This window comes from Manis javanica, chromosome 5 (assembly GCF_040802235.1).
Source record: "Manis javanica isolate MJ-LG chromosome 5, MJ_LKY, whole genome shotgun sequence".
Lineage (NCBI taxonomy): Eukaryota > Metazoa > Chordata > Mammalia > Pholidota > Manidae > Manis > Manis javanica.
Genome location: NC_133160.1, coordinates 157,353,665 through 157,376,374, shown reverse-complemented (window position 1 = coordinate 157,376,374; position 22,710 = coordinate 157,353,665). Strand labels below are relative to the sequence as shown.

Below are 22,710 nucleotides of genomic sequence, written 5' to 3'. Positions count from 1 at the left end.
AGCAAAAGCCTTGATAGCCCCTAAAGTTTGAGGCCAGAGGCTGCTTAGGTGCCTAAGCTTGGTGCCGCTCCTGCCCCACCTCCCATCTAACCACACACCCACATTCACTCAGCAAGAACACCATGCACAGGGCCACAGGGATGCGCCACATTCGTTTCCTCGCCCGCTGATGGGCCTCCCAAGCTGGTCATCCCTACCTACTGTCTGGACAGCTGCAATGTCCCCTCAGCTGACCTTTCCACCCAAACACCCCCCTCACTTTAATCTTCCATTTACAGTGAGACAAAGCCAATTTTCCGACGGCAGCCCTTTCGCTATGCCATCATCTTTCTCAGAAATCTTGAGTTCCTATCAGCTGGATAAAATCCACATTTCTCAGACTCTCCCCAGTATCATTTCTCAGCCTCCACACTTCTGCAACAACCATCTACTGTCCTCACAAATCCTACACGCCACCCACCAAACGGTGGCGACCTCTCTCAACCCCCCAGTCACTCAAAGCCCAGCTCGCAGCCCCTCTCTCCCACGGGCTCCTCCGGAGCAGATCACCCAGAGGGCCTCCCCTTCACTTCTGCTCTAGGGGACCAGATTCACTCTGTCCCAAGGGCGAGGGCCCTTCCTCACAATCCCCCCTTCTAAACAACCCACGGGCTCCAGTCTCACCACTCTGCTGGCTTCCCATCCTTGGAATGAAAAGGACTTTTTCTCAGGCCAAAGTAATTATAAAAATGACCACAACTGACATTTACCAGGCCTTAGCTATTTGTCAGGCACCACACTGAGCACTTTATAAACATTAGTTCAGCTAGTCCTTCATGCAGTCTGTCAAAATGGGTTCTCTTCATTGATTTAACATTCACCATACATCTGAGTAAATTTTAATAGGGAAGATAGTAAAAAATAAATAGACACAAAATATAGATATGTATATATAAATAGTGCATGTATAAATATTATAACATGTATAAATAATATAATGTAGTATATAGAATTTTTTTTTCTTTGAAGGAATATATAAAAGCTAAGAAGGAAAGAAGGGTCGGGGACTAGGGAGACACAGGTAAGTGATTAATAGATGAAGTCATTGGGAAGAGATTATTTTAATGGAGACTTGAGTAAGTGAGGAAGCAAGCCAATGGAGTGTATGGAGAAGAATGTCCTAGGCACACATAAAACCACTAAGAAACAGAGAGGCGACAAGGCCTCCTAAGGTCACACAGTAGCAGACTCAGTATCTGCATCTTAGTTCTGACTCCAGAATCTTAGTCTTAGACCACACTCTTTATCCACCACTGATGTCCTGCAGCAGCAGACTCTATTAACTAGCTCTGGCTTTTTGAAATTATTTTATTCTGCATTAGTTGACTAACATGGGTCATCTATGTGCCAGGCACTGACCTCCATAGTATTCTCCTCTTCAATTTCTTCAACTATCCATCCCCTACCTTCTTCTTCATAGTTCTAATCTCAGACTTTGTCCCCTGTTCAGTCTCACGATTCCCCACTTTGAGTCCCCAGCTTAGTTTGATGGCCAGCTTCTTGGGAAGAAGGCCATACCTCATACCTCATCCATCTCTCTATTCATAATACCCATTATAATATCAAATACTTAATAAAAGTGTGTTTCTCTGAAATCAATTAAGCACAAACTTCATATTTCCAACTGCCTTTGGGACCGTTTGACCTGGATACCTTCCCAGCACTTCAAAAACAATGATTTCAAAAAATGAACATGCTACCTTCCCTCCAAAACCTGTTTTCCTTCAGTGTTCCTTGCTTTCCCAGTACCACCCATCTCCCCATCACCCATGTCCCCATCTTTCTCCTTCCCAGTCATCCCACCTTTCTATTCCCCCTGCTTCTTTGTCTATTCTATTTCCCCCTGTTCTTTGCCTAGACAAATGCAATGGCTTCCTAATGACATCCTTGTCAATGATGCATCCTACATTGATGTAAAATTAATGCCCCTCCTTCTGTCACTTCTCACTAAATTCAACTGGCTTCCCGCTGTCTGTGGAGTCACATCTCACTCTTATGTTCCAGAACCGCACAGCCTAGTAACTCCGGACATCTCGATTTGATATGGCAGAAGGCCCTCTGTTTCACAGTTCCAAAACTGATCTCACTTTCTTTGAACTAAACCTCCTTCTCTATTTCCCATCTTGGTAAATGTACACCACCCACAAGTTACCCAAACCAGAAATCTAGATCTTCCAGGCTCCTCCTTCTCTCCCAGGCCCAATTATACACCCTCATCAAATCCCACTGGTCTTACCCTCTAATTATGTCACGCAGACCCTCTATTCCCCACCCCATGATCATCGCCTTACTGGTTCCTCAGTGTGTGTCACCTGCAATTCCACCTCAGCCTGCCTCCCTACCTTCTCTTTCACCCCTTCTGTCCACTGGCCACATCACCACAGTTATGTTTCAATGTGCAAATGTGATCAAGCTCCACTCAGTAGCTCCACTGCCTTCATGTCCTGACCCCAGTACTTCTCCAGCTTCCCTTGCAGTGTTCCCTGCTACCCCTTTTGCCCTTCTAAACTGCAGCACACAGAACTCCCCACTGATCCCTCATGTTCCTGCCATGTTCTCGTAGTACCAGCCTTAGAACCACAGCCTGTCCCACCTAAAACATCCACCACTCTGCCTGCTTTCTTTCCCTGGAAACCTCACTCTCATTTTCCAGCCCACGTAGTCTAGGGAGCTCGTTGTGATCCTATCCAGCCTGCATGAGTCGCTCACAGAGGTGTTTCCAAAGCATGCTGGGCTTTGTACTGTCACAGGCCCTTTTACATTCTCATTTCCACTGCACATGTCTAACTCTAACTAGATTCAGGGCTTCCCGTGGGTTATTTTTCATCTCTGTAGTCTAGTACTTAGAACAATACTTGACAAATAATAGATGTTCAGTATGTATTGACAAAAGAATAGGTTGGCTTACATTTGGAAAATCCCCCACTGGTATGGGAAGTAGTGATATTATCTAGTCTATAGGCTTACACTCTTTTTCTATGTAGGGATTGTTTTGTATTTTATGTAAACTGAGAAACCAATATCACTTAATAACAAATCATGTGATTATGGAAGGTCTACTCCGCTCCTTCAGCTGATTAGTTCATAACAGACAAGAATCTGCCAATATCCTTCACCAGGGAGGTCCTATGAATGTATTTACTAAGTGCCTTTGAAAATAAAGTAAGCTAACATGTTCTAGCAAATTAATGCACGTTTCAGATCAAGCGGAATTCTGGGGTAAAGGAAGATACAATTTAAAAATTTAATTCCTATACTCCAAACAACTAACACACCTTTTTGTATTTTTTTATAAAACATTAATGAGCAGTATCTCTCCTATATTAGGTAATTGGTAATCATGTTTTAAATGAATGACTGTTGAATAACATCCTCAAAACTCTCTAAAACTATCAGAACACAAATTGCATTAAGACAGAACTTATAACCCTCACTGTTTCAGACCTGAAATTCTATGATAACAATAGTTATGAAAAGCCACAATCTCATGCTCAGGGACTCAAGGATCAATGCTTTGTGTTTTAAATTGCAATGTTTTTAACAAATTATTTCTACATTTTGATCTTCCCATGCACTGTTGACAAATTTCACAGTCAGTACTTCTGAAAGATGAAAAAACAATTTTGAGGGTATTTTTAACGACTGATTTCCATTTGGGACCTACAGCCACAACTTTAACTAGGAGGGTTTATAAGGTTTAGCTGAAAATCTGGTTTTTCAATCACATCAGAAATGCTAGTATTTGTTACCTTCCAGCTTTGCAGTTTACATCTGTTGCCTTTTTTGAAAACTGGCTTACAACACTCCATCAGAAAGGGGATTTATTCTACAAATCCACGGCAAGAGAACTCTCTCCTTCCATGTCCCTGCATATTGCTGTATTTTGCAGTCTCCACCTTCGTTTTTCCATGACTCAATGCCTGGTTCTCAACTCCCATTGTTTTCTACTTGTCTCCCAAGATTTCCCACCCACAACCTTCAAATTAATGTAATACACCTGTATTTCAGTGTATGCATCAACTCAACTTAGTGATCAAAACTTCAGCAGGAAATGATGATGAAACTGAGCCATGAGAGAAAAGGGACAGGGGAACAGGTTGCAATAATATTAAGCATCTCAGTAGGAAGAGACTTGGCCTCAAATTAAAGGGAGTTCAGGAAAACAAATGAAATGGAAAAAGTGATTTAAGAATACTTGAAAAAGATGTGAGAAAAGTTTAGCAGAATCTTATTTTCCGAAGCACTCACAATATTAGGTCAGATATAATAAATGATTGATTCTACAAAATTAAATTTAAAAATTACAGTGATATTCTACTTCACTTGAAAAATCCTACACTAATTTGAAATGCCTCTGCTTTACTACAACATAATTTAAATTGGCAATAAGACAGCTGGGCATGTCCAGTTCCTTTATGACTATCTTTAAACGTAAGTTATTACTCATCTTATACTCTCCAAGCTACAAAATCATGTATGTTTTATGAAAAGAGTACACTTCTTCATAGACTCCCAGCATCACAGGTTTAAAAAAAATCTTTAAAATGGCTTAGATAACAGTGTCTTTGAGTGGTTGACAGATAAACCCATATTCCAGATGGAAAAACAGAAAGAAGGCAGGAAGAAATTGGGCAACAGAATGTAGAATGTTCAGCCTACTTTCTGATAGGTTCATTCTGGAATATCCCCAATGACAGAAGGTCAAGTTCACCATCACTGATTGCTTTCACTGCATCCCCCCAAAAACGAATGGCATTTATACCAACTGATAGTAATCCCGCTTTTCAACATCCATCTCACTTCTTCTTTACCTTTGTTATGGCAACAGGTATTTTAAAATATACATATTTAGTTATTTCTTTTCTCCCCTACTTGACTATAAATACCTGGTGTATACGTAGTCAATACTCTTAAATAAACAGTGAGTGCTCTGAAGGCAGACTCTACACCTCATTCATCTTAGGACCAAGTAGTTTCCTTGTAAATATTTGCTGAATTAATCCTCTTTCATCATTACAAAATCCATCTCTTTAATCAATCTATGAGTGGATGCAGTAACCACCATTTTCTAGATGAAGAAACAGAAACAGAAACATTATATTCAATGGCTATTTTTTATATTCTCACCTTTCTAAATTAAATTAAAGGTTCTCCAAATTAAACTTGTTCTCAGGACTGGATTGAACAGGGTTACTTTTGAAGTGTCCGTTAATTCTAAATTACTGTTTTATTTTCTTTTTCAAATTCCCCTGCAGACATAAAAAGATCTGAGAATCCCTTTCCATAGTGATAGAATGGGTTAAATCACAAGAGTTTATCTCTACCTTTAGGTATAATCATAATATATTTTATTCATGCAACACATCTCTGGAGCACTTACCACATACAAAACATGGATAAATGGCATGGGATAGACCATTTTTTTTGCAAGTAGTTTCTCATGTTAATGAAGTACAAAAAATTACAACCCAAAATAAAGCCCCTATCAAAATACCCATTCTGACATACAGATCATTTGAACAGTTACATGTGTTATTTTAATCCAATTTTACTTATGAAGATATTTAGAAGCCATCTATTATTCCCTTGTAAAAAAAAAAGATGACATAGTAATACTGGGGGACACTCATAGGGACACTTTAGTATCTGTAACAATGGGCAGTGTCACAATGAAGATATGAGAAAAAAAGTGTCAGCATAGTCATTCGACTGCAGAAGTTACTGTCTCAAACAACATTTTGACTTTCATTTAGGCTGCAGATAATGTCATTTCTTAAATAAACTGCTTCACTCAAAAGATCCTTCAAAATATTAAGAAGTGTTGACGTCTGGAGATGAAAGTCTATTTTTGGTCCAAATCTTTTTTAAAGAAAAGACCTATAAAAAAATGCCAGTTCTAATTCCCCAAAGACTTTGTATTCACTATTCATAAGCAGATGCTGCCTGAATCCATGGGGGGACATTTCCCTAAGCCAATCCAAATTTCAGGTAAACAAAAAGTTATGAACTGTTGTTCTAAAATGGGTTGATTATTTATTTTTACCTAAATAAATAATCAGAATAGAGTATGTAGAAAAAAAGAAGTTTCTAAAAGGTCGATGATATACCCAAGGGTATTTAAAAGGACAACCTTGTTTCCAATGGGAGAGCCATTCAACCACACTGGCTGTGTTCATTCAGCAAGTAAAATCAGCCCTTAACATGGACATGAAGGCCAAGTGCTCAATATGGCAAATTCTATATTTATATCCATATTGAAATTAGTCCTTAGATTATCAGAGTTTTATGTTTAAACACTGAGAGTCTCTCCTTTTTTAAATGTTCTGATGCTATCTGTCTATGTGTATATATTCCTGTAGCCCAGAGACTGGGCAAGAAGGCACACAACCACAGTGGTGGGAGTAAAGAGCTGAAGCTCACCTCATCTCAGCCCTGCCAGTTTCCACCTGCCTCCTAATTTCCTCCCAATGCAGCCCCTACCATGATTTCTCTTTGCTTCCTGATCGCCTCCCTCATTCTCTATGAAGTCTGACATGAACGAAAACGCACCTAAGGAAATGGGTATGTATACCCTGAATGATGTCTCAGTCTTAAATTTTCCCATTCCTTTCCACAGCCTATAATCAGAGGACTTATCATCTGAAGAGGATAATGATGAAGATGATGGTAAATGAGGTGGTGCAGCTATTTGTTTAGGCTCTGGCCTGGGAAATGTTAGACAGGGCCACCCTCTGTAACAGAAACTTCAGCTAGCATGGACAATCACAGCCATGATTCGGAGGCAGGACTGAACTAATCTTTCCACTCTTCTATTTAGAGGGAAACCTAGAGGGGTGATAATCACTTACTGGAGATCCCTTGCATTACTGATCCTAGAGAAGACAGAATGAGGGAGTCAGAGCAACAACAGCCAAAGATGACACTGACGATTGCTCTAAATACACAGAGGACATCGGGTGGGCAGTAAGTCCCTCAGAAACAGCATCAACCCCCATAGCCAGGTACTACGGATGCCAGAGCATGCACAGGGCCCAGGAGCGTTCTCCTGGCGTTGTGCTGCTATCCTGTAGGCCAGGCCCACTGAATGCAACACACAGGGAACCAAAAAAAGAATGCCACTTACAACAGATGGCTTAACAAGCAACCAAATGTAAATTTCAATTGGGGATCTTTGATGGGTCTACCACTGGGCAACATGGTTTAAATCCATTGACTATGTTTTAAGTATATACATTTTTGTGAATCATCGTGCCAGTACCTACCAGGGGTACAAAAATGGTTAATCCATATATGAGACCATCAAGGAATTACAATTTAATAGCAGAAAATGGAACAAATATGTATAGTCTCGTCTGTCTTATTATTCAGTTATAGGTTAAAGTAAGTGAAAATTCAAAACATAATTGTTCAGGAAGGAGGAGGGAGAAATCAATAATGTTAAATGAGAAAGACATTATACATTATACTTAAGATAATTCTTAAAGGATGTGTTCAATCTTGAACATTCAGCAATATTCAGTGAAGGGCAATGTTAGGGCAGAAAGTTCATTCTGAGCAGTAGCTATAACATAAGATATGTCTGGGACTAGAGAACAGTCCAGTTTAGCAGGTCAAGGTGTAGACCTAGAAGTCATGGAAAATAATGTTGAAACAGAGGATGTCACTATATTATGGAATCCTTGACTCTCAAGCAAAGGGAATAGTTGTTTAGTTCTATAAGTAATGGGAAGGCATGAAAAGAGTTAGCAGGAGTAAATGATCTAACTCGAATCAGGTTTTAGTAAATTTGGTTGGTTTTGAATGGGAAGTGGCACTTAATGAGAAGCAGCAAATAGCAGGCAACCATGATGGCTTGAGAAATTATAAAAACATAACCTTGGGCATACAAAGAGAACTGGAGGAGGAGCTAGACATAGAAGCCAGAAAAGAATCAATAAGGCTTGATGACTGATTCCACATGGAAGGGGAGGAAATGATCAGAGTGAGAAGTCCCATACAGAAGTGATACTTCTACTTTATTTCTTTTTAACTGTATGTTTCAAAACAATGATGCCACCATTAGCAAAATTTGGACAGTTGTTCTTTGAAGAAAGGACATATCTTTTCTAACATCCTGACTTTGAGATGCTACTAAAACTTGATGATGGGTCTGACAGCAGAACATGCAACTGTCCATCTGATATTTTAGAAAGGGAGGGGGCCAGAGCTATATTTATGGTGACCCAGGCATCAAGGTAAGTTGCATCAAAAGCACAGTTTGATTAAGGAGACAGTACAGAAAGAGAAGATAAATTAAGACAGAACTTTATGAAAACTTAAACAAATGAACAAAGGAAGAAATATCAGAAACAGAGATATGAAGAGAAGTCAGAGAAAACAGGATAACACAGTGTCACAGATTGCCAGGGCAGAGACTTCATTCATTCAACAAATACCTGCTTTTGAGTAATGATTACATATCAGGCTTCATGCTAGCTGCTGGGCATACAGTAGTGGGCAAAACCCAACAGCTCTGCTCTCAGAGTTCATAGTTTTCTAAGCAGGGCTGATAAACAGCATGAAGCATTACAGAAGGTTCAGCATGATGTAAGTTGAGAAAAGACCATTAAGACCTTTAACCAAATGAACAGTTTTAAAAAGTAAGTAGGTGATTCAATGCCCATGGGTGAACACATTTGCAGTGACAGGTGTACTTATATAACCTTAAACCATTTTTAAGGATAGTAAAGGCCCACTGAATAAATTAAGCATTCATTCCCCCTCCCTCCAACTCTGTCAATCTTCTCCTCCTCCAACCCCACACACACTTTAACATGCTTCACAAAGTCTCTGAGAAGAGAGACTATTAAACAAAGAAGCACAATCTGTCATGAAATATTGGAAAGCAATATTACCCACATGTTCTAGAAAACCAGTTAAGACAAGGAAAACAGCCAAAAGGACAAAAGAAAAAAGACTAACAAAGTAAGAAGGACCATAAATTTAAGCTCAAAATATATCTTCAAAAGATTCAACCACTACTGGTCTATGATCTGACAGAAATCTGGCACAGATTTTCTGATGCATGGCTCATTCATTTTCAAGCCATCCACAGCCTTATTTAATGAAACTGCACAGGCACTGGCCAGAAAAAAAAAAGGGTCGGCGGGGAGAAGCAGAGGATCGTTGAATCTTAAAACTTCAACATATTATTTGCTCAGTATCTTCTCATATTTAATGACACAAAGAAAACAGACTAATACAACCATCAAACAATACAAAGTGGAAGAGATTTTTCATTCTACTGTTACTGGTTTGCAAACTCAGGAGCTCACCGGATGAAATCTAAAACCGGCCCACCACAAGGAGGGCAAAGACAAAGTGAAGAAAGAGGCAGGCCACTCCAGATTAGTAGGTGGCAAGTTTAATAAGGACAGGAACTTATATGCAAGGCTTGTCTTGGGCACCCACAAGATAAGAAGATCTCTGTACCTGCCGGGCAGAATCTTAAAAGTATATATAGAGACCTTAACTGGGTTCAGGCACATTTACTATCCAGATGGTTTCAACAAACAACACTTTACTCTCTCACAGCTGTGTCCTTGAAACAGCTCCAGCTATGAGACTGGTGGGCTGCACGTACACTCCAAGTTACAGAGGAACTGGAAAGGAGCTGCCAATTGCCCAGGTTCGGGTCGTGGGTCAAGCAGTGGTCACATCCTCTCAATGACCTCCTCCAAGAACAACTGAAACATACATTTCCCTCCCCACTTCTCGTTTTAGATTATCACACATAGCATCAGCCATCCCTAAACTAGCCAGCACATATTAAGGGCACCAATAAATAATCTTGTAGGTTTTTCCCCTCTGACCTTACTTCTGATTCTCTTTCAAATATACTGTTGAATTATCATCTCCCTCTGTTTCTCCACGGGTAGAGGGATTATGTTAGATTTTATAGCTGGGGAGCAAAAGGATAGGAATAGACAATGACATGAAAAATATGTTCTGGAACGGTTTTGGTTCAATACGGAAGCTGTTGAGAGGGTAAAACAGAGCACTACAATTTATAAGAAACCGTCCCTGGAGTGTGTCCTTAGTTACAACTGAATCATTCTCCTGCTCTGTAGCAGTAACACTGTTCCAATTATGGCCACTTAGAAGTGGTATCGATCACTTAGCACATTAAATAAATTAGGTTTTGAAAGGAGAGCAGGGAATGGACATTTTTGCTCAATTATTATATAAAGTTTTATCAAGGCAACTCAACCCTTGCTCCCGTCTTTCCAACATTTCCTCCCTGCTTGCCCTTTCACGTGGCTTTCTCCTTTGTCTCTCAGCAAACACTTTACAGAGAATTCCGGCTCTACAGTCAGGTCATAAGGCAAACACACACCTCTGATTCCTGATTTCCCTCTCATCTTTGTATATTCCTCTCAGTCTGATCCTCCAGTTAAATTTTGTTTAGGTCCCAATTAAATCACTTCATAAACCTTCGTCCAAGGGGCCTACATTCAAGCAAAAACCATCATGGTCAGGTTAGAAGTTATGCCAATGTCCCACTTACTTGCAAGGAAGCAAGAGGTTAGGAGCTATTGTTTTAAAACAAGAACCAAAGCAAAATTTTAAAATGACAATCTTCTCTCATCTCAGGACAAGTGAAGTCCACTCTACATCTGAGCATAAATAACCAGAGTACTAAAGCATATGTTTGGTGAAAATAAGACTTCATCCTTCGGAGATAGTTCTCTATTTTTAACCTTGAAACAATAACAAGAAGAACAAAAAAGATGCTCCAAGCTATTTTTCCTTCATTCTTCTCATGAGACAATTAACTCTAAAAACAAGTGACTACAATTCAAGAAACAGGTGTCAAATCCATTCAAGCCAGAGAACTCCTCACTCGCGATCTCACCTTAGCCAAGATACAAATCAATTTCTTTCTATTCTCTAAATGAGTGATGAACACATGCTGATTCTAGAGATGGTAGGAAAGGTTTATTTTTAAAGGTACCCTACTTCCCCAGTGTGAATTCATCTTTCTGATTTTATCTGACAAACAGAGATTATGGCCACCTGTGGCACTGTGAAGAGACCGGACATACTGATTCAAGCCCTGTCTGGCCAACTAAAGACTTAGCTGCTAAACAATGCAAGCCACCCAGCCACCCACACTCTTGTTGCTACAACCTGATCGATTTCTTTGAGTTCCTGCCGCGGCCTTTGTGCAGGGGTGCAGTTCCTAAAAGGACAGCTAGCTCTTTCCCCTAGTTTTAGTTAAAGGAACTGCAAAGACAGAGATCCATGAATTCATCACCTACTCAGCCTTCTACACTTAAAATGCCATTCTGGAAAATTTGTCTCATATGAGATATATCCTGGACACACTGGGATTATAGGGAGTGAGAACCGTTGCCAGACGTGAAGCCAGAACTGAACATCCGTAGAAGTTAAATTTGGGGCTTTAAAGTTAATGGTCATACTACTTTTTTCCATCTTATAAGATGGACTTTCCAAGACTTTAAAATTTCACACTCAAATAAGGCTAGTGTCCCCCGTTACAAGCACCTTAACTATCAGAAAGAAGAGAAAGTATCTATTTTTTCAAAGTCCAAATCAGAGTGATAGACTTAAGTTTCTGAGATGACGCCATTTCCCTGGATATAAACAGTAAAATATAAGTACCTCTTTCCTTGCAACTTAGAGCCCTCAAGGGCAAGTTTTTCAGTCTGTAAACCAAGCTATGCTATAGCTACATGTGTGACCCCCTCCCTCATTTTATATAATCTGGGAAACGTCCAACTCTTTACTATTCCCATGTTCCTACAACCATCTTCATTCTATTTACGGCTACTCTAAAATACTGTACACACCGGAGCCATCTGAAAACACATCGAATCAACCAAAGACACTTGGGGGTGGGGAGTGGATCTCTATTTCACTACGGACCCCACTACATTCATCAGAACCAGCCCTTTTCCTGTTCTCACAAAACGCATGATATTCTGAAAGCCAAACACCTTGCACACAGTGCCCGATACCCTCCCAAGGCTATACTGTATATAAATTATTTCCAAGTGTCACTGAGGACCATTTTCTCCGAACACACTAAACTGAAGGTGGCAATAAAACAAGACATACGCTCCCGCTGAAGAACCTGACCTGGGAAACATTCCGTCTGTATTATTACCAAGGGACGAAAACAGTTTTAATGAAGAAATGTTAGGGAGCATAAAGGAAAAGCGGAGGCAGAGGATCAATACTATTTCAGCTCATTTACCCCCAGGTGTGTGGTCTGCAGTCATGTGGTAGATGCATAAACAATCGGAAATTTTCAGAGAAGGCAAAAGTAGGCACAGGATCACAGGGGACCCTACCACCTGCGAGTTTAGCACACACTTCAAACACCTCTTCTTCCCCGATATGGACCTTGCGTGCACCCCCTCTCCTTCGCACCCACATTCCCGCCGCTCCCACCTCCCCGACCCAGCCCCGCCCGGGTGATTTCCCCATGCACCAAAGGCCACAAGCGTCCCCAGCAGAGGAAGGGGTCCCCGTCTCAGCTCGCGAGGGAAGGCGGGTGGAAGTGGGGTGCCCGCTCGCATGCTTAACGCATCCTACCGCCTGTGGAGCTCGCCTTCTCCAGCTGAGCAGAGATGCTTTCCACCCTCCTCACATTCATCTTGGGGGACGCAGGGTGCAGGAGCGGGACTCGAGAGCCAAGCAGGCCAGGAGCTCCTGTCTATGGACGGGCTGGCAGCGGAGCGCGCTCGCCGCTCGGCCCGGGGCGTCCGCGGCGCTGGGAGCAAGAGGCAAGTGGCGGCGGCGGGCAGGGCGCGCGGAGCGGGCTGCAGGTGCGGGCGGAGGCCGGCGGGGGGCGCCCGGGGCGCGGCGAGGCGCGGGGCGCGGGGCGCGCGGGCGGCGGGAGCGGTTTGGGGGCAGCTGGGCGGCCTGGAGGCGGCGCGGGGTGCGCGGCCCAGAGTCGCGCGCCCCTCCCCCCGCCCTCTGCGGCCCCGCCCCTGCCACCTGCTGCGGAGCCAGGGGAATGGGCCCGGCGTCGTGGCTGTGGGGACAGAGCGGGAGGCGACTCAGGGCCGTGCAGCAGCCCCTCGGAGAGTTGCCGGCGCCTGACTCTGGGGAGGGGCTCAATGGCAGCAGGCCTTCGCCACGAGTGCACCGCCGGATTCCCCAGGGACCCAAACGTGGACACCTAGACTCCAGCTGTTGCTGCACAAAGTTAGGCTGAATTCGGAGGACACAGAAGGGAAACGCAAGGTGATGTCCTTCTCCGGAACCGGGCAGAGCGCCAGAACTCCTAGAACTCCTAGACAGGACACTGTCCCAATCGAAGCCAGAACCAGTCATGCGACCTGGCTAAGTGCTGAGAAACCCTGGCTCTTCACACCAAGGTGTGCGCGTGTCAGTCCTAGAGGAAGAATGCCACCTTGGAGAGAAGGGGGTGCAGACTGGGAAGCTTTTCGGACAAGCTTTCATGAGAGGATGGAGGGCGTTCGTTCAAGGGCTCCCCCGAAGCTGTGCCAGGAGCTAACGCTGGCTGTCCTGTGGCCATTCATCACGTGGGTCCTTTGCCCTTTTATGAAACCGAGGACAGGATTATTTGGGAAGATAAAGAGAAACGAATAAACCCCTTGTGGTCATGGTTACTAGTTCAGAAAACCAAAATTAAACCTCCAACTTCTGTGTCCCTAAGATCCAAGTGCACGAAGCCTCTTTCGAGAAGAAAGGTCAAGTTGGCCACTTCTCCGGCAAACTGAATTAAAATTCCCTCCCAGTCTCAACTGCTGGGTCGGACTGGTCACGGTTTGGGTTGAAACCATTTCTAAGTGTTTGTAAAACCATCCACTCTCCCTGTGCCTTCTGCCTCCTCCCCTCATTCACACCCTGTCACCAGCTGAAATCTTGCTCCTTACTCCACGAGGGTCTCCACTGACATTTTGTTGCCCTTCTCTCCAGTCCCATGAGTGACTCACTTGGTCTGTTGTTTCGCTTCTCACTTTCCTTTTAGTTCATGACAAAGGGGACTGATGCTACCACCACAAATGCTTGGGTTCAAATCCTAGTTCCACTACTTACTAATTTTATGACTTGGTGCAAATTATTTACATCAGCTGTAGCAATGGGATACTAACAGGACCTATTTTACTGGTGTGTTGTGAGGACTTAAGAGAGCTGATAGATATAAAGGGCTTAGGGCAGTGCCTGGCGCACAGGAATCTCTAATTCTGCAGCAAATCATTCCAGAAAACACTCTCATAACTAACTGCCGATGATCACTAAAGCGGCTCTAGAGCTCTAAATTCTGTCATTTTCTATAAGTTGACTTCTAAAGCTACCTTCGTGTGTTGATTTGGGTCCAGCAACCTGGATCAGAATCCCAGTTCTAATTGTTACTAACTGTGTGTCTAAGGGTTCATAACCTAACTTCACTTTCTCAATTCAAAAATGTAGGATATACTAGTGTCTATTTCAGTTAACTGTTGGGAAAGATTAAATAAAGCAATATATGCAAAGTGTGTAGAATGGTTCCTGGCCCGGAGGAAGAGGTCAGTAAGAGCTGCCATCATTATCATCAAGCTAGTGGCTTTCCTCTTTATCATCATCATTACGCTTTTCCATGAGGAACTCAAAGAAGAAAAAGCATCATTACCTTTACTATCTACCCCACCTTCCTTCATAATGTGGAGAGCAATATAGAATATAGAACTCCTCTTCCATCTAGAAAATACACAGAATATTTCATTGGCAACCCACTCCTCAGATCTTACCCAATGAGTGTCTATTTTGGTCCTACTAGGTGTCTACCCCTGGACAAATTGTAAAGAAGGCAGCAAAACCAGGTAAAGCAGTCACTGCTGAAGATTACAATATATTGTTCCCAAATTATTCTTGTGGGATCTTGGCCACCATGAAATGAATATTCAGAGAACCTCTTTACACAGATCTTCAGTCATTGCCAAATATCACAGAGAAAAATCATCTTTCTGCTGTCCCTTTTACTGATTTTGGGGACTGAAGGGTCATTTCTGATATTTGGGACTGAAGGGCTAGGGTGACTCTACCTTGCTTGTACCATCTCCCTATTGTCTCAAATAGTTATAAAGAAGAGATTCATATGCCACAGCACATTGTGCCAGCCGGTGTACTTCCTGAAATGCTGTAGCAACCCTAGCCTCACTCCCCTACTTTTCCCCCTGCCACAAGTGCACAAATATTCCAACTTCTGTGGCTAACCTTAGGGTACTCTTCATGTAATGTGGGTGCAAATTGTTCCCTCAGGAAGTGCATTAAAACATGAGTGCAGAAATAGTAAACTTACATGTGCCAGCCATTAGTCTCACATTTTAGGAACGTTATTTCATTTAATCTTTACAAAACACTACAAATCAAGCATTGTTATCATCCCTATTTAGCTTGTGAAGAAATTTCAACTCAGAGAGGTGAACTGGTTTGCCAATTTTACACTGATAATACCATGTATCTCTGGGATTTAAACCCACCCACCAACCAGTCTGACTCAAGAGCCCTCAAATATAATTACTGCACTGTTCTACCACCGCGGACTAGGGTTTAGATCTGGGCTCTGACATTTTCTAACTCTGTGTCCTTCAGAAAATCAGTGATCATTTCTAAGCTTCAGTTCCTCGTTCGTTAAAAGGGGAATTTCTGCTTCACAAGGTTGCCGTCAGGATCAAGTGAGGTAATGAAAGTGAAAGCTGTATATAAATCTTGGAATGTTGTAGAAGCATCCAGGATAACTTTTATTATTGTCCTGATCTTTTATTGCCTATTAAAAAAATATATATATACCTCTGAAAAACCCCTCACATTTCAGCATGATTCTCTCTTGCTCACAGAACTTAAACAATAACAATAATAGTATAATTTCTGGTTTTGAATATTTATTGAGTGCTTACAGTGCATGCTCTGTGTTAAAAACTCTACATCATTATATCACTTAATATTCAAAAGCATCCCTTCATAGAGTGATTTTCACCCTGATTTTAAAATGCAACTGAGCCTCAGGGTAAGCCAAGGGTAAACAGCCCAGATGAGCCAGCCGTGAAGAGGTACAGCCAAGATTTGAAAATACTGTCACCTGATTACATACCCAAGCTTTCCATTTCTACCTGATGATTGTCAAACATTAGCATAAATAAGAATCACCTCAAGGGCTGGTTTTGAAAGCATTTGTACTCCAGCCTCTAAGATGGATTCAGTAAGTTTGTGAGAGAGGTATGAGAATCTAATTTTTATTTAATGAATAGAGATATATTGGATTGACAGAAAAATTGGGCAGAAAGTACTCAAAGTTCCAATATCCCCCTTTTCCAGTCTCACCTCTTCCCACCCAGTTTCCCCTATTATTAACACCTCCCATTAGCATGGTACATTTGTTACAATTGATAGACTGATATCACTTTATTATTCACTAAAGTCCTTAATTTTGATAGGACTAGTGGCCTTGCAAGAAGAGGAGAAAGGGCTTGCTCAGGGAGAAGGGCAAGCTAAGACAAGGCAACCGTCTGCAAACCAGGCAGAGAGCCCTCATCAGCAACCAGATCCCCCCAACACTTGATCTTGGACTTTCCAGTCCCCAGAACTATAAGAATATCAATTTCCATTGTTTGAGCCATGCAGTCTGTGCTATTCTGTTACGGCAGCCCAAGCTGCCTAGGAGCAGCCCAGGACCTTACTCTGAGAGATCACTGCTTTACACCAGAGGTACCTATAGTGTGGTCTGCAGATCAGCAGCGCCTGCATCATCTGGGAGCTGCTCACAAATTCAGATTCCAGAGCCCTGTTCCGGACTTCCTCAAATAGTATCCTCACTACAACAACATCCCTACGTGGTTCCAGGTATGCAGATGAAAATGTGAGAAGCGCTGCTCAATTAGACACTGCTGTAGTTTACTCGGTCTCCTCAGAGGCAAGCAGAACTCACTGGACATGAGAGGAGGCAAATGGTATAATCACAACCAATTCACTGCATTCTCCCCACTACTAATACCACCCTGTTTAAATGTTCTTCCAGGCCCTACTCAAATGGATAGAACTGTTTACTGCCTCATTAGGTTTCAAGCAGTAAATATCCCCAGTGTTGATCATCTGACTACCCTGAAAATTTCTTTGTAATTCTTGATATTTCTGTATTACAGTAATCAGGAAAAATCATCTGCTTTGAGGCCTTCACATTAAAGAGCCCATTCACGTGCCATGATGAGAAAAAAGTGAACTCAACATTTTAGGGCAGGAAGTTTAATTCTGACATTTTTGGAGGAATTCTAGAGGATTTGGTTTTAACAACTGTGAAACATAGGTCGGATTTTCTCATCCCTCTGTTGCAGATGAAGAGGCTAAAGACTGGAGAAAGTAAGCAATTTACTCAAATTTTCACAGGGAGCATGGGATGCAGCCAGCACCCAAACTTTCATCATCTGACATCTTTTAGCACTTGGTGCTGTAAGCTTTGCCAAGTTTATATAAGCTGGAGTGCCGCCAAATGAACGGCAATTCTCTAAGCACCAAAACTCAGATTTGCCTTGCAACTTGGTCTTGCAGGATAAATCCATATTATAAATGTAAAGTTATTATATTACTTAGCTGCAGACTTCAGGAAATCCACTGGCTACATTCTGTATTTGGCATATGTGATTAGAGGATTTGCTTCAGAATGGAGATTTAGTTTAACCGGAGAGTTCTGCAATAATTTAAAGTTAATATCATTAATGAGGCTAATGCCAAAGAGGTTTTACCTCAATTCTATATGTCTAGGTTCTATATTTGAGCTATATGTTCTAATTGGGTGATAGGTTCATGAAATTCCAAATCACTTTATGCCTTTTATCCCGTAGTTTCTTTAATTGCTCATTGTATTGCATTTAGATTAAAAATGGGCCCTGGGTGGGGTAAGAATCTGCTAGTTTATCTATTAGCAACTTGAAAGAAACTGTCCAAAAATGATTTCACCATGTCTTGCCAATGGGTTTTAGACCTATGGATTCAATGTGACCAAAGAAATGACAGCAGAACGTTGTTGGGGTGAAAGGGTTATACCGAACTTTATTTCCACAGTGGCAGGTCAATCACTAAAATCCCGTCCACTCAGAGTGAGTCTGCAAATGTGTATTCATCGTGCAACATGTATCAAGCCAGGCACTGTGTTATGTACAGAGGATATAATGGAAGAAAAGACAGTATTCCTGCCTTCAAGGAGCTGGAAGTCTAGTAGTGGAGCCAGACAGGTAAGTAGGCAACTGCAGTAGGAATTAATGCTTGTATAACACTGACTATGCACTTTGTACGTAAATGTTAATGTATCTAATCCTCACAGCCCATAAGAGCATGTGTCAATTCGTTTTGCCATATAAAAACCTACCCAAAATTTAGCAGCTTCTCCTAACAGTCATTTGTTTAGCTCACAGTGCTGTGGTCTGCCAATTTAGGTGGCACTCAGCTGGGCTGACTCATGCATCTGTGGTCAGCTGGCGGTGACGTAGTCCTCTCACGTGGCGTGCAGTTGGTGGAGTCGGGGGACAACAGGCTCGTGACTCCTCACCATCCTGCAGACTGGCCCAGACTTCTTCATTTGAAGTCTTCCGGGGCCAATGAAGCTTTTTTGATTTACATATGTAAATTGAAGTAAATTGAAGTAATGGTTGCAGAGTTCTTAAGAGCGGTAGCAGACAGTAGCTGACATTGCACAACACTTTTCAAACCTCTGCTTGGGACACATTTGCTACAGTCCTGTTGGCTAAAGCAAGTCACAAGGCCAGCCCAGATTCAAGGGAAGAAGAATCTATCTTTGCTGGCGGGAATTATAAAGTCATATTACAAAAGGCTATACGTAGGGAGGGGAAGAATTTGTGACTAGTTTCTCAGTCTATCTAGAGAGGTATTACTGCTGTACCTGTGAGGCACAGAGAGTTTAAGTGACTGGTCCAAGCTTATCAAGCTAGTGAAAGAGCCAGGATTCCACCCACGCTGACTGGCTCCACGGCCCATGAGTGTATCCCCAACACTACACTGGTGCCACACAGGGTTGACGTGTGGGCTGTGGAAAGATTTAGGAAGGGCCTCTGACTTGCCCTTGAATATTAATATTAGGGAAGCTTGCACAGAAGAACCAAAGTCAAGTCCAAATCCTAATGGACAAGGATGAATTAAGCCCCTGACAAGGAGGAAAGGACAGGACCTTGCCCTGTCAGAGAGCACATATGTGAGGTACTCGAACTTGACAGAGAGCTCAGTCACACATTCAAAGAGCTGCACAGACTTCCCTGGCCTGGAGCAAGGACAGCCAAGTTCTGGGGCAGGAGAGGTGAACTTTGGCCAGACAGTGAAGGTCTTGAAACCAAACAGTGGGTTTAGGCTTTAATCAGAGACAGAAGCAACTCATTGAAAGGCTCAGTCCAGGGATTAATAGGGTCAGGTTTTGGCTTAGATTTTTCACTGGCAGCTGTGAGGAGAAAGGGTTAGAATCAGACAACATTGCAAGCAGGGAGATCATTTGCAAGGGCCTTGCAGTGGCCAAAACAATCAAGTGTGATGACTGCACTAAGAGTCAGTGGAGGTTAAAAAAAGACACAGTGGAAAAATATTCAGTAGACTGTACATGATGACTAGTAAGTGTGGTGATGAGGGGGCCATGATGATGTCCGGATTCTGGCTTAGGTGCTGCTTGGATAACGGCACTGTTACCTGAACTGGGGAAGTCACAAAATGAAGGCATTTTCCGGGGCCAATGAAGCTTTTTTGATTTACATATGTTGAATCTGATATATCTACAGCACTATATCCAATGAATATATCCAATGGTGAGGTAGGAATGAGCCTTGAGTTCCAGAGAGGGATGAGTTTGGATAGATAAGAAAGTCATCTGTTTATGGAAAGATCATCCCAGGAGAATATATGGAATAATGTTACTAATATATAATATTTATTAGGCATGTGTTCTATACTGGGAACATTTTTAAAGCACTTTACACTATTGAGCAAGTTTAATTCTAACCACTATCCTATGAGGTGGTACTGTTATTATACCCATTTTATAGATGAGGAAATTGAGGCACACAGTCATGGTGGTTAGAGCCACCATTCAAACCGGGGCAGTCTGGCTTCAGAGTCCCTGCTGCTAATCATGAAGTTACATTGCTCTTCTATGCAGGAAGAAAGATTCTAACACAGGATCCTACACAATATAAATACTGCTAAACCTGGTTCAACATGGCAAAGCAGGGCAAAAATCCAATCTTGAAACATGAAGGTTCATCATAAATGTGGGCTTGTGTCATTGTGAGGTAGATGGGAAAAAATATAAGTCTCAATTTTTACAATCACCAAAAAAAGTAGATTACTAAAGAGAGTGAAAATTATATCAACTGATGACATGATAAACTGAAGAAATCCCCCCAAATCACAAGATGTGAGGGGGGGAGCATTTTGCATTTCATCAACTCCATCAGTCCTTCTATAGATAATCATGTTAGTCTGCCCCACTGAAGAACTGGGACACAGGTTTGAAGCCAATTTTCAAATGCATTTTTCAGAGTTCTGGCCAGCCCTGTGCCATGGAAACCAAGAAAAAGATTTTCCAAGGAGGCAGTGGCTACACTAGCAAGAGGTAACAAGATGTCAAGTGCACAAAGGCCTAAAATAACTTACCATGTATTTAGGAGCAAGGAGATCATTAGTGACCTTCTTTCCAAGCTAAACAAGCAACTCCGTGTTCATATATTTAAGATTGTTTTTGAAAAGTAATATCTTTTATTTTGCAAACTAAAGCTATACATAATTGGTATTTCCAGATAGTAATAGTAGCTACCATTTTTGAGGACTTACCATATACCAAGTTCTATAAGCAGTACCTTTTATTATGTCTAACAGCTGCTTACAAGGTAGCAGATTTCCTTTCCATCTGACAAGTGAGGATACCCAGGTTTAGAGCAGTGATCTGAGACAAGTCTGATGATTGGCAAAGTCAACATGCAAAATCAGAAATCACCATGTTCACAGACCTTCTTTTTTGTTTTTGTTTTTTTACTATACTATAGACTCTGTTGAGTCCCTGTGACAAAAGAGGGGAGGAATGCCACAGATGTTATCTGCTGATTCAAGGATCTCCCCGTAATCAACTGTTCCAACTTTGTCTGCCTTCATGATTTTGGCTGGCAATCCTAAACCGTAGCAATTCAAGCATCACTTGTGGAGATGTTTTAATAAGTAATAAGAGGGTCAGAAGCTGAAGACAGGATGAGGAAAAAAGAAAGAGTACTATACCTTATCCCTTTGTTCAGCAAAAGGGAGGTTTGGATGGATGGTAGGCAGTGCCTCTTGCCTGAGGCATTTACTGAAACCAGCCTTTGACAGTGGGGTCAGTTCAATAGTCTAAATCCAGTCTCCATCTAACACTACTCAGAATGGGGCAAGTCCATTTATATAGGTCAATCGGGGACTGAGAAAACCTTCCAGAGAGGAGTTTTGAAGAGAACTTTGACAGTTGGAGTCTGGAACTTTCTCAGACCTCAAAATCCTATATCCTTTTTATCTACTTCATGTGCTTGTAGGATTGAGCATTTTGATAGTATTTAAAGGGTAAGCGGTCTTAAGGAACAAGAGATAACCCATACCATGGAGTATTCCTTCTTAAATAACAGCTTCTTGTACTATTTAGACATTGAGAAGCTATGTTTGGAAAAAAAAATAATCATTTTCTTTCTAATATTGACACAGAAAGATTGAAACTAACCTTTGCTGAACACTTATGTGGCAGGCACTTTTGAAAAAAAAATGTGTGTGTGTGTGTGTATATGTGTGTATTATGAATTATCTCACTTTATGCTTATACGAGGAAGGTGCTACCAAATGCCCATTTTACAGAAGAAAAGACTAAGGTAAAGGGAAATGAAGCATCTTACTCTACTGCGCAACTAACTCTACTGGGCAGTTGATTTGGAACTATTAGCTTCTGAAAGTCTAAAAATCATTAATAAAATGTTTCAAGGCAAGAATAATTAAAGTCTAAAAAGAGAAGCCTTCTGGGCCTGAAAGCGGACCTGCATGGGTAACTGAGGAAGGGACCCCAACATCAACTCTATAGAGTCAGACAAGTTGAGTTTTTAGTTTGCTGTTATATTTGTATAACATTCTGTTGATATTTAACTTCTTTTACCATTAGTTTTCTGATCTGTAAGGTGGAAGTAACCAGTCTTCTCAGCAGTGGAATGAGATTTAAATGTGCTAGTACTTGATTAAGACCTTAGTAATTTGCATATCTTTCCATGTGAGATCTTAGAACAACTTAGAATGATCCATCTGTCCAATGAATTAAAGGTCCAGAGGCCCTTACAGTATCATCAAAAGAATAATGTTAATGAGATGATTTGTGATGCTAGATGAGCATGAGAACATTTTTTTTTTAATTAATAGAAATTTAGCTAATGGCACATCACCATGGATCAATAACTCAGCAGATGGTAACAGTAATACCTCATCATTGTTTTTGGTAACCAACCTGAATGCAATGGGCTTTAGATTGTTGGAAATGACTGTACACCATGCTTGAGATTAAAGGTCATTTTCTGATAATGAACAGCATGCACAAATTTATAATAGAGCCAAAAGCATAATGTGAGCATTGTAACAGGAAAAGGTGCTTTACAGGCGCAAAGTTCC

General features: G+C 41.7%; 1 protein-coding gene across 1 annotated transcript in view; it reads right to left on the bottom strand.

Moving 5' to 3' along the window:
• Positions 1 to 12,852, bottom strand: part of KCNIP4 (potassium voltage-gated channel interacting protein 4) — a 1,115,920-nt gene extending 1,103,068 nt beyond the window's left edge. Inside the window, exon 1 of the mRNA XM_073237778.1 lies at positions 12,640 to 12,852. Coding sequence (XP_073093879.1) covers positions 12,640 to 12,700 — 61 coding nt within the window. The 5' untranslated portion in view covers positions 12,701 to 12,852. The remainder of the gene's footprint in view (positions 1 to 12,639) is intronic.
• Positions 12,853 to 22,710: the final 9,858 nt, after the last annotated feature.